At 31.3% G+C, this 13325-nt stretch overlaps 2 protein-coding genes across 3 annotated transcripts; both read left to right on the forward strand.

Moving 5' to 3' along the window:
* Nucleotides 1–5305, forward strand: LOC114396553 (U-box domain-containing protein 45-like). Of its 2 annotated transcripts, none has more exons than XM_028358588.1 (6): nt 1–626; nt 1179–1267; nt 1669–1854; nt 2007–2114; nt 2467–3626; nt 4226–5305. In XM_028358588.1, the coding sequence occupies exons 2-6, from the start codon at nt 1208–1210 to the stop codon at nt 5016–5018; spliced, it is 2307 nt and encodes a 768-aa protein (XP_028214389.1). In that variant the 5' UTR covers nt 1–626; nt 1179–1207; the 3' UTR covers nt 5019–5305. The 2 variants fall into 2 exon arrangements, with proteins under 2 accessions (XP_028214389.1, XP_028214388.1); XM_028358587.1 differs by having other exon boundaries at nt 1–299.
* Nucleotides 5306–6852: 1547 nt separating this feature from the next.
* On the forward strand, nt 6853–8626 carry LOC114395989 (OTU domain-containing protein At3g57810-like). Its single transcript, XM_028357870.1, has 4 exons — nt 6853–7027; nt 7428–7549; nt 7817–7857; nt 8224–8626. Exons 1-4 carry the CDS (start codon nt 6961–6963, stop codon nt 8324–8326), a joined length of 333 nt encoding a protein of 110 aa, XP_028213671.1. The 5' UTR covers nt 6853–6960; the 3' UTR covers nt 8327–8626.
* The last annotated feature ends 4699 nt before the right edge of the window (nt 8627–13325 follow it).

Raw genomic sequence — 13325 nt, forward strand, 5'->3', positions numbered from 1 at the left:
GTATCTTGGTAATGATAAACTGCCACTATTTGTTACCGTTCACGGACACAGCACAGCGAAGGAAAATAGCGATTTCTCTCACATTTGCTCTTTCTTTCCCTTTTTCCCCTCTGTCCTCGTGCGCTTCCTCCCAACAATTCGCTCTTCGGTTTGGACCTCAATACCTGTCTCTGAATAAAACAACTAAACTCACAGATCTTCTTCCCAACCCTCATTTTTTTTTCACGAAGCGGCGTTTTTATTGGCCATAAATCACATGATTCATTTCATTGCATTTCTTCTCTCATCTTCTCCTCCTGGTGCGTCTTCCAAACCCTATCAAATCCCTCATTTCAAATTTTTCTTCTCAACCTCAATGTTTCGCTTCCCTTTTTGAATCAGATTTCTTTCTTTCTTTTCTTAGACCAGATTAAATAAAAATGATTAATGTATGTCTCGGTTTCTGTTGCCCAAGGTGACATGATGCCTCCATGTTTGTCAATTTGAGTGAAGATCTTCGTCTTAGCTCGCAATTATGTATTGTGTTTTTTTTTTTTGGGAATTATGAAGCTGTTAAATTCACGTTTTTTGGGGTTAAATTTGCACGTTCTGAATTCATTTTTCAATCAACGTTTCTCCTTTCAATGGTAGGATGTCCAAATTGACTTGGTTACGTTTTCCAATTTTGTATTAATCTTTGGTTGTTCTGTCTATTATGAATTTTTTGTTGTTGGTAGTACATTGTTTTTGTTGATGTCATTTGGACAAATTCTTGTGGTCTATTTGGATGGACAGAAAATGCTGAAAACAGAAAGTGATAGTTATTTGTTTATTTAAAATTTAAGGGTTTAACAAATCTAATTCCTCACTGATTTGACTTTATTTTGGTTTTGGTTACATTTTTTTTTTCGGATTGTGCTCATTGCATAAATAAAATGCTTATTCCGTTATTTGTATCAACCAATTATTATTTTTTTTTAAAAAGTTGTTTATAAGAAAGATAGCGTCAAATTTTATGGTTTGCATATGAAAAAAGATTGAAGTTCGTAGTGGAATGTTTAGTTAGTTGGTTGCAGCGGTTTGGGCTGATTTTTTTTTATTTTTTTACATTCGAAACTGGCTGTAGCATTCATTTTCACCCTACTTTAACTTCATTTCTTTCTTCTTTTTGATCCTGCTTAATACTTTATACTGTTCAGGTTAGTTAGCACCTAAGAATACAGACTGAATGCGAATAATGGATGTTGCTGAGGTTGAAGAAAGTTTTTTTGCAGCAAGCGATGCCAAGGTATGATGATATATCTTTGATTACTGCGAGAGCTGTTTTGAAATTCTAATGCTTTCATGTAGTAAATTAGTACCATGTAAAAAGAGTACTCAGAATATTTTGGGCAAGGTATATAACTAAGGAGACAAATTGCTTTTATATTAGTCTTTTTTTTGTGGTCTAAGCACTGTTTTAAGCACATTTCAAAGATTTTCTTTTATGTATGTGACTTGTCACTGCTTTTGTTTAAGAAAATGTTTTGAATTGTTGGCCAAACTAAAAAAAAGAGTAAATATTTTGCATTCTTCTTTTCGCCTTACTTTTATGGCTGTTGTTTCACATTCTGTTGCAAGTTCTTTTTTTGGTGTTAATTCTCTGGATGTAATCTATCATCTAACCATTATATATCTTTTTTTAAGCAGTTACATGGAGAAATGTGCAAGTGTCTGTCTGCAATATACTGCAAGATATTGTCATTATTTCCTTCTTTAGAAGCAGCTAGGCCTAGGAGCAAATCTGGAATTCAGGCATTATGTTCATTGCATGTAGCCTTAGAAAAGGCAAAGAATGTTCTTCAGCACTGCTCAGAGTGTAGTAAACTTTACTTGGTATGATTATCATTGTACAACTTTACTATTATTCTCATTGTACAAATTTGCTGTAACACTTATTGCATCTTATTTTATGTTGGTTCATAAAGTTATTTGATCTGTAATACATTTTGTAGAGCATCTTACATATAACTTCACCTATGACGCAGGCTATAACTGGGGATTCTGTTCTGCTAAAATTTGAGAAGGCTAAATGTGCTCTTGGGGACAGTCTTAAACGGGTGGAAGATATTGTTCCTCAATCTATTGGTTGTCAGGTGCGAAATTTCAACAATATGGATGTACAGTTCTCTTTTTTCATGTTTGATTTCCCTCCATTTGATTCTAGGTTCATGATCCTATATTCCTGCTCCATTATGTAAACACTTTTACTCAGCCTTGCTAATTGCTTTTTGAATATCTGAGCAAGGGAGAGCCTATTTTATAGGTTTCATGTATTTTTTACATGATAATTCAAAGCCGTGTTATTTGCAATATTTTGAATTCAGCTTTCTTAACACTTTGATACTTTTATGTAAATGCCCATGCACAGTGATACTCTTTTTATGTCATCATTTTCAATATTTAATTTGTTCATGATTTGATTTTTTTTAAATGGCATCTGTTCAGATTGACGAAATTGTGAAAGAACTTGCAAGTACGGTATTTGCACTTGACCCATCAGAGAAGCAAGTTGGGGATGATTTAATTGCATTGCTTCAGCAGGGAAGAAAGTTTAGTGACTCTAATGATAGTAATGAACTTGAATGTTTTCATCTGGCTGCTACTAGACTTGGAATCACTTCTTCAAGAACAGCTCTTACAGAAAGAAGAGCTCTAAAAAAACTCATAGAAAGGGCTCGTGCTGAGGAAGACAAGCGGAAAGAATCAATTATTGCTTTTCTTTTACACCTTATGAGGAAATATTCCAAGTTATTTAGAAGTGAGTTTTCTGATGACAATGATTCTCAGGGTTCTCAACCTTGTTCTCCCACTGTTCAGAGATCTCTTGAGGATGGCATTCCCGGTGGTCATTGTCATGCCTTTGACAGACAGCTTTCAAAACTTAGTTCCTTTAATTTTAAGCCAAATAATAGGAAATCAGGGCAGATGCTCCTTCCGCCAGAAGAGTTAAGGTGCCCAATATCTCTGCAACTTATGAGTGATCCTGTTATAATTGCTTCTGGGCAAACATATGAAAGGGTTTGTATAGAGAAATGGTTCAGAGATGGGCACAACACCTGCCCAAAGACTCAACAGAAACTTTCACATCTTTGTTTGACTCCTAATTACTGTGTTAAGGGTCTTGTAGCTAGTTGGTGTGAACAGAATGGAGTTCCTATTCCTGAAGGCCCTCCTGAATCTCTTGATTTTAACTACTGGAGATTGGCATTATCAGACACTGAATCCACAAATTCAAGATCCGTAAACAGTGTTGGCTCTTGCAAGTTGAAGGGTGTCAAAGTTGTTCCTGTAGAAGAGAGTGGTATCTCAGAGCAAATGGGGGGAAATGCTACTGAAAGTTTTTCTGCGCAAGAGGAAGATAATGAACAGTATGTTAGTTTTCTTAAAGTCTTGACAGAAGGGAACAATTGGAAGAGGAAGTGTAAAGTGGTTGAACAGTTGAGGCTGTTGCTGCGGGATGATGAGGAAGCCAGGATTTTTATGGGGGCCAATGGATTTGTTGAAGCACTTATGCAGTTTCTGCAATCAGCTGTGCATGAAGCGAATGCGATGGCTCTTGAAATTGGTGCCATGGCTCTGTTCAACCTGGCTGTGAATAACAATAGGTGTGTATTAAATCGTAAAGTAAAACTGATTTTCATATGATTACAAAATTATAATAGTTATTTTTATTTGAAAATTGACACCTTGCATTTATCCAATGCCATAATCACTTTGTTATCTTGTGGTCAAAAGTATCTTCAGTATCACAATGATCAACTTCTACTCATCCTCTAGCTCTTAAAGAGCCTTACCCATATATTAGCTGCTGTTGTTTTTGGTTGACCTCCTGTATTTTGGAAAATTATAGTGGCATTGGTCCAGCAAATCCTTTTAAACTTTATTTGGAAAATAAATTGCAGAATTGTTTTCTCTGGTTTGTTTAAGCATCTTGTACGATGTATTCCCAAAAGAAAATTGCTCGTAGTAGAAAAACACAGAAGACATGCATAGTGCACCAGTTGATGTTGAAAATTGATACTGTCCTTGTTGAATTACACCCTTTAATTAGTATGTTGCAATGAAGTTTGTTGAAGAAATAATAGAATTGATGTTCCATTAACTCTTTCTGAATTGGCTGAATGACTACTTTTTCCTTTTGTTTTTCATTTCTTTTGTAAATCATCATTAACACAAGATTGATCCATTTTTCTTTTTTCAACAGAAATAAGGAAATTATGATATCAACAGGAATCTTGTCGTTGTTGGAGGAAATGATTTCAAAAACTAGTTCCTACGGTTGTGCAGTTGCCCTGTATCTGAATCTTTCTTGCCTCGATAAAGCCAAGCATATGATTGGCACAAGTCAGGCTGTCCAGTTCCTAATCCAGATTCTTGAAGCCAAGACAGAAGTCCAGTGCAAGATAGATTCCCTCCATGCACTCTATAACCTTTCTACTGTGCCCTCAAATATTCCAAACCTCCTTTCGTCTGGCATCATGGATGGCCTACAATCCCTTCTTGTAGACCAGGGTGATTGCATGTGGACAGAAAAATGCATAGCTGTTTTGATAAATTTGGCGGTTTATCAAGCAGGAAGAGAGAAAATGATGTTGGCTCCTGGACTTATAAGTGCCTTGGCTTCCACACTAGATACCGGTGAGCCCATAGAGCAGGAACAAGCTGCTTCTTGTCTCCTAATTTTGTGTAACAGGAGTGAGGAATGTTGTCAGATGGTCCTGCAAGAAGGGGTTATACCTGCATTGGTGTCAATATCAGTGAATGGGACCTCGAGAGGAAGAGAGAAGGCTCAGAAGCTCTTGATGGTCTTCAGAGAGCAGCGACAACGAGACCATTCTCCTGTTAAGATTGATCAACCTGAATCCGAAAGTAGTGATTTGTCTATGCCTCCTCCTGACACCAAACCGCTATCTAAAACAATATCTAGAAGAAAGGTGGTGGGGAAAGCTTTTAGCTTTCTCTGGAAAAGCAAGAGCTATTCTGTTTACCAGTGTTAAGTTTCATGTAAATTTCTGTTTGATTCTTAACTTTTCTGGCCTTGCTTTTCACTCTCTCACCCGTTCTTTCGGGTGCTGCTTACTTTTTGGTTCCCAAAGAAGAGATGTACAGTCATATGTAATTTATGGATGTTTTTTACCTGACCCTTCCCTCTTTGTATATCAATCTCTCATAAATGTTTTTGTTCGTTTTTTGGGTGGGAGAGGGGTGTTTTCATTTCTACGAGCTTCATGTGTTAGATTTCCCTTATGAAGGTTGAGGTAAATGTGAAGTCTGTTGCATGTTACTCGGCTTGTAGTGTGCCAGCTGCAAGGTATCTTTTGATTTTAATTTTCTAACTACCAAAAAATTTGTTTTTTTTTTTTTGGAGATATAAGTTTAGACAGAAAGCCTAATAAAACCTCGCCCTCCCTTTCTCTTTTCAAGCACCAAGTCAACCATATGGTACTGTCTATAATTTAATAGCTGAGAAATATGATGAAATAAATAACTGTTATTTAGTATATGAAACATCAATTAATTCCCAACCAATAATAATGCTATACGGTTAAAATCAACAGTTCTGGACAGGGACATCGACTTTAAACGATTAAAATATCAGCTAAAGTTCATCACTGTTTCGGAAAATTCACTTGGAAAAAGAAAATACTGCGTGGCATATTCGTGAAGCTATTGGTGCAACATTTTACAGTTAACCTATTCCTCGAATAAGTTACAAATTGCCCGGATATGGAAAGTGTAAGGAACCAAGGGTGTTAAATTTTCAAAATATTAAAAAACAAAATGCAACTTCATAAAAGACAAGGAACAAAGATGAAGGCCATATAACCGATTCCTTATCAGGAGAGAACAATAGCATTCCAATATTCACAACACTGTTGAAGAACTTTGTCCACAATTTATTGGGGGGTCCGACCAATTTAGTTGATAGTTGTTCTATCATTACGTGTTTTTCAAAGCGCAAAAGCGACATCTTCAACATTTCATGTTGCACAGTTTGTATTGTTAGACAATCTTTAGTGAGAGCCACCCACCATTTACAATCTTGAAATCACTGCTTGATTCTGAAGACGGGCATCACAGTGTGGCACTCAAACTCTTAACTCAGAAAATGAATCTATCTAATAAGTAACAGCTCAAACTAATTATACAGTGAATGAACATTTTTTTAATGAAATTAATTTGAAGGGAATTAGGCTTAAAAGTTTTTATTCTAAAAAACAAATTAGTAGTTAAGTTCAATATAATTTTTTTCCCATCAAACACCTTAACGCATAAGAATTTACACAATTATATTAGTGAACATTAATCCAAAAACTTAAACTTTTATGGGTCTTATACTTATATAATACTCAAATTTGATCTTATACTTGTATTCAAATAATCTCTTTCTCAAGTGTGAATCTCTTTTACATGATAACCTCTCCCTTAAACATACAAGTGAACATGATATCACACCTTAAACCAAAACCTTAAAATTTAGATTTATGAGTTTTATTTTCACTTATATGATACTCAAACTTGTTATTCTGATATGATGTGAGACTTCACCTCACACCACTTCTATTCTAACAGTTTCACCTCAAAATTAATTATAAAATGAGAATCAATTCTCCAACTTACACTGAATATTTCCTGAAAATTTCGTTAACTATATTTCTACATGATTTTGGACGATTCTAACGTGAAATTAAGCACCCGCCATAGTGATTAACACTAATGTCAATACTTTACGGCCACAGAGATCTCAGCCAAAACAGACAAAAAAACAGATTTTTTTAAAGAAAAACAATACATCTGTTCCATTGGTTAATTTATGAAACAATTTATTAATTGGCAGAATGAAAGGGTAGAAAGAAAAAGTTAAAAAGAGAGAAAAAAAAGCATCAGATTCGGTTGTCTAGTGCTGAATTTTATGCCAGAAATCAACCAAAAGAACAGATGAAAAGGATGGAGGAAGTGCCTAACAAGTCCAAGCTCCAAGCTCAAGAGACAAGAGCAATATACGGTTATTCTTTTGCTTAATTTATGCATCAATACCTGGTTTGGCTTTAGTTTGCGGTTCAAGTGATGCCACAGCCAGAAAAATCGCTCGATAACAACTTTCCAATAATTCGTATGTTTTGCTAATTCCAACAAAATGGCTTCTGAATTTTAATACTGACTGGATTAGTTTTCTTACACAAAAGTGATGTTTAAATTAGACTTGATATTTAAGTTGGTGGATGTTACTTGTAATTGTTTTAGTATATAGTAATTGCATGGTGGTAATTCACGGGACTCCAATTTTAAATTGAAAGGGAGTTACCTCAACTTGAAAAGTACACACACATATATATGTTATAATTCCTTGTAGCTAAATTTTCTCATTAATTATATGCTATTTAAAATTGTTTTCTTTATTGCAGGCATTCCAGGAGATGGTAGATGTTTGTTTAGATCTGTGGTCTATGGTGCATGTCTAAGATCAGGGGAATCATCTCCAAGTCTTAGCAGGCAAAAAGAACTCGCAGATGAACTCAGAGCCAAGGTACTCTTTTCTCCCCCATCTAACTAATTTTTTCTTTTTCTTTTTTTATCAGCAAGGATCTCCCATGTAATGTAACTAATGAATTCTAGTTTGGCTTAATGTTCAAAGAACTTAGTGTAATGTTACTATGGTAGACCATCAGCAACGTTGGTGCAAATAGATCATGCTTAATTTCCAGCTCAAATTATGTGACCATAGATCCTTTTGTTAGGTTGGTTATTTCATTCTGTTCCGGGTTGTGGGAAAACATGAAATTTTATTCTGCAGGTTGTGGATGAATTCATAAAGAGGAGGGCAGACACTGAGTGGTAAGTTATCTAGAAAAAGGAGGTAGTTTTGATAACAGATTTATAATTATATGATTTGTATCATCTGAATCTCCTCCTCTAAAGTTTATTTAAAATTATTCCAAGGAAAAGGCCCTGCATATTTTTAGGTGAACCTAGTATATTTCTAGTAAAAAATTAAAGACTAATCTCTCGAAATACCGAAATCTATTTAAAAGATTAATCTCTCCTAATATATGTTTTTCTTCCATTCACGCAAACTTGGAGATTGAATCCCTGATCATGCTGACATTCTCATTACATAACTGCAGCATATATGTCTTCACTTGTAGTAGTGCATTTTGAAGTTGAAACTTTAAACATTTGTATTCAATTCATAACGCACAGGTTTCTAGAAGGTGACTTTGATACCTATACAGTACAGATGCGAAAGCCTCAATATGAGGAGGAGAACCTGGACTTCTCATGTCCTCACATGTTTTACAGCTAAGTCTATTATTTTCATTTACAAAACTTTCATGCATATATGATTTGCCTAGAATATAGTATTGATTTCTTTTTAAGTGGCATAAGTATTAGTTCGTTCCAAATCAATTATTTTCTCATGATAATTCCATGCATCATAGATAGTGTAACAAAAATATTAATCTTGCGTTTGAATAGTGATTTCAAAAATTCAGAAAATTTAGAATATTTGGAATTTAAATTGCTAGAATTAAATTTCTTCCATTTCATAAATATTTTTTTTTGTATAAAGTAATTTAATTTTTCTAAGTTTTAAACTTTTTGTTTGGATGAAGTAATTACATATAAAATTTCATTTTAAATATAGATTTAAAAAGTTAAAATTTAGTTTTTTTTACAACAATATTAAAATTTAGTTAATAATTCAAAAAAAAATTATAATATTTAATAATTTAGAAAGACCAATATTAATAACCACACCTTGTAATTCGTGGTCCCTTTTTCTTGATTAATAAACAATAAAATTACTTAGCTGGTAAAAAAAAAAAGACAAATATTAATATTTCAAATTCTTTCTAAAATAGCTCCAAGCATTAGCAACTCCATGTCAAGTATAGAACTCAAGATTTTATACACAAGAATCTAAGTAACGAAATAGCAGTATTGATTATCGATAATGAATTGACAAATTTTATTTAACAAAAATATTGTTTAACACAAATAACAAATCTATAAGTTAATTGCATGAGCAAACAAAGCAACAAAGAACAAATTTGGAATTGAAAGTTGATGATAACAAAATCAGTGAGAAAGCCAAAGAATAGTGACAGAAGAGAAAGGCAAAGATTCCGACGGGGTCACCAAAAAGTCACCGGAGAAAGTTAGATAATACTGCAATCATTCTAGCAAGGGTTTGAATGCTAGTTGAAGTCGTCGTCGTGTGATGGCTGCAGTTAGATCCATTGTTGGGAGAGAAAGGCAATGATTTAGATTGATGCTTTATTACACTACCTTTTATGAGATAACCCATAGACCTTTACATATTAGAATTTTATATCATTCATTTACATGTCACAGTGGAAGAGAATTTTTAATTTTTAATTTTTTTGAAGGAATTTAAATTTTTGTATTTTAAGTTTACAAAAATACCCCATTAAAATGAGATTAAATTTTAAATGTATTGTTCAAACAAAGAAATTTATACATAACATTTCAATTTCTAAAAAAAAATGAATTACTCAATTCAATTACCCCATTCAAACCCACGATAAAGCATCATATTTCTAATAACGATATATATCTTATGGTTCTAGGATGCCTATAACGGTGCTCATGAAGGATAAGAGTTTGAGTAACCTTAAAGTTATAGCTGAATACGGTCAGGAGTATGGGAAGGATAACCCTATTCGAGTGATATATCTATCATGGTTATGGCCACCTACGATGCATTATTGAAGAGTTACAATACTAGTTGTATGCAGTCCTAATTAATCTTTAATATATTGTTGATATATGCTCTTTGCAATAACTGTAGAGCTTGATTATGTGCTTATATATATACACACACACACGATTCTGACCGAGTCCTTGATGTTTGAGGAAAGCTAATTCATGGCCAATGACATTAGTGCTTCAATTAATGCGCATTAGATAATTAAAACTTGGTGCCTGCTCCCCTTTTATTTCTTAAAAACATAATTTATTTTACTTAATTTGTAGCTATAGTTTTCTTTTCTTCCATTCAGCAAATTAAAAAAAGGTATAGTTATTTTATTTTTTTGCTTTATTTGTGTAGCTATACTATATATGTAAAGAATTTGGTTATTTGGAAACCGGAATGCTGCTTCCACTTAATCATGTCCTCAAAGAAAATTTGCACGTGCTTCGAATATTTAATATTTAATGCCTCAAGACATTTTGTTGATTATGGCATCAATAAATATAATATTTTCTTAAAAATTACCGTATAATTATATTAAAAATAAGGTGAGATGTGCACGTAATGCTTTGATTTTCATGAATTTTTTCATTATTGTTTTCCATAAAGGTAATTGATAGTATTATCTTTATTCTTTACTTAAAAATTAAAATTAGAGAAATTATATTATGTGCCAATTGTTCCGTGTTCAAATAATCATGAAACTAATAAAGACCTAAATAGATGTTACGGTCATAACTCAGAATAATATATATATATATATATATATATATATATATATATATATATATATATTTAAAAGTTAAAAGTAAGGGAAACAAATCATCCCACTTTATTTGTACAAAATAAAACATTTTCTTACAATATCTCTAACCAAAGTTGATCTAGCCATTCTAATAGATCCTATACATGGTTAGAGAGCAACTCAACCACTCAAGTGATATATTCTAATAGGTAGTAAGACTTGCCTAGAGTCTAATATTCAAGTTAGTTCAAAGTACATATCTTAGAAGGCGAATAAGATAATTATTGTCCATGCTGCTTTGAAGGAGTAATATGGGGTTTCTTTGGTGTTGTATACATTTTGTTTTTTTTAGATTATTACTCGTCTTCTTGTTGGTATAAATGGAAAGTAACAACTGGAAAGTTTGAAATTGTATTTTGGTATTATTTGTATATGGTTTTTTTGGTACCCTTTTACCTTCTACATAAATACAATATTTTATTTGTTGATTTTTTTTTATAGAGATAGACTAAGAGAGTACCTAGTTCAACATGAATGCATACTTGAGTTGATCAATACCTTAGAGCCTCTTCAACGAAGAATGCTGATAAACTGACAAATTAGAGATAGAACTTTTAAACTAAAATGACCAAATAATTTTTAAAGTGAAATTTAGCGGGACACATTTGATCATTTAAGCATTGAGTTAGCAATAATTTTTATATTAACTTTTAAACTAAAATGACCAAATATTTTTTTAATCTTTTAGTTAAAACTTTAATTTGAAAATAACTTTTAAGGATTTTTTTTTTAGGCAAGTAGCCTAAATTACTATGTAGGTCACTAAAATAATTAAACGACCATTATATTAAGTTTAGCTTAATACATTTATTCCCTTATAAAGAATCACAAACATGACCAAAAGAAATCAACCATACAATCACGAGGAAGTGTCACTAGCTAAATTTTGTTAGCCATCTGGATCAATTATCAGCATCAATGTACTAAAGAAAGAAAGACACTGTCAAAGTTTAAGCCGGTATTATAATTTCATTTCCCAATGTATTAATTGTTGGCTTTGTGGGGAAACCAAATCAAGTGCAGGCCAATTCCGGCAAATGGTTAAAGGATATATTTGAGTGCGAGGTAAGTGTTTGCATTGGAAATATCTACAATGGTGACATCCATCTTTCTTGTCCCCTCTCACATCTGTTTTCTTTCTCTTTTTTCCATTTGCCATCTTAATAAGTCCTAAACTTACATGGAACATAAAAAAAAGTAGTTAATACCCAAAGTTACATAATTACATTATCAGCTGGTTGTTCTTTTATATGGTAAAATATAATTTCTATCAATCTAATAATTAACCTTTATTATTATTATTATTATTTTTAATTTAAATTATCTATATTTTTTATTAAAATAATAATTATCTATCATTTGATACGATCACATTTTAAGAAAATTTACGCTAATTATAATTGAGAATTAACTCGTTCTTATTAAAAGAATTATTCTCTCCGTCTTTATATTGAAGTTTTAGTAACTTTCGTTTCATTTTAAATATTTTTTCAATTCTAACCTTGAAAATTAATTAATAAATATTCATAGATAAATTAATAACATGAAATACGGGCTAAAATAGGAAATTAAGCAATGTTCATGAAACTAAATATTAATTATTTTCTTAATTTGTATGTACAAAAATATAAGTTATTAATAAAAGGAATGGATAAAGTAGAATATCAATTCTAACCTTGACATTTTGTTGATTTGTCTCGATCAGTTGATGGACCAATACTAATAATAACAAGTACCACAAGTAAAATTTTGGAAATGTCATGTAGTAAAATAAAAATATATTTTTTAGGTAATAAACCAAAAAATGAATTTATTACAAGTAAAAAAACATATTTAACAAAAATATTTAAACTTTTAGGCAAGATAATAACAAATCAAACACATTAGTTTGTGTATTTATCAAAATAATTATTTACTTTTCATAATTGAAATTTATAATTTACAATAAATAAAATTTTCTAAATAAACATTTTTTAATGTATAAATTTTTTATGTTGTGGTATATTATAATTTAAAATTTTTGTATTTTTATAAAAATCAAATTTAAACTAGAGATAATAAGTTATGTTAGGGGTATTTGAAATTTGTAGATAATTAATTTTTATGTAATTAATTTTTAATATTTAATTATAATTGTTAAATCTTTCGGTTGATATTGAAATTATAAGAGAATATCTCAAATATGTATGTTAAGAAAATGAAGTTTACCACTTCATGAGAAAAGAATATTCAAATAAGAATGAATGTGGCTGAGCTGAGGAAGCTTCGGGAAGCAAATAGTCTCATATATATATATATATATTCTTATTTTTTTAAAAGGAAAATAATTAATTTTTTTAAAATGATAGTATTTTTCAAAACAAATCATTTATTATAATTTGAGTAACCATGCTATTAGTAAGAAACATCGATTGAATAATTAATTTTTTTGAGAATTTGATTAATTATGTTTAATAAGGACTCTCTATTCAATTAGTTTTTTTTAATTCACGAAGTAACTTAAGATATTTTTAAAAAATTACAGTCTAAATATTTCACTTAGGCTATAACAACGTGTACTAAATCATTCATATATTTTTTCAATAGAAATCAAAGAATCAAAGAGTTTACATCAATTATCGCATTCTGTTTAATCAATTTCTCTCGATAAATCATTCATAGTTTGAAATAGGAAAACATTTATTATTTAATATAATCCTTAAACTTTAATTTAACTATTTATTTATTTTTATTAAAGAGTGATATATTTGTGCAATTTAATGAACCATTTAATGAAAGTTC

This window comes from Glycine soja, chromosome 18 (genome assembly GCF_004193775.1).
Source record: "Glycine soja cultivar W05 chromosome 18, ASM419377v2, whole genome shotgun sequence".
NCBI classification, from domain to species: Eukaryota; Viridiplantae; Streptophyta; class Magnoliopsida; order Fabales; family Fabaceae; genus Glycine; species Glycine soja.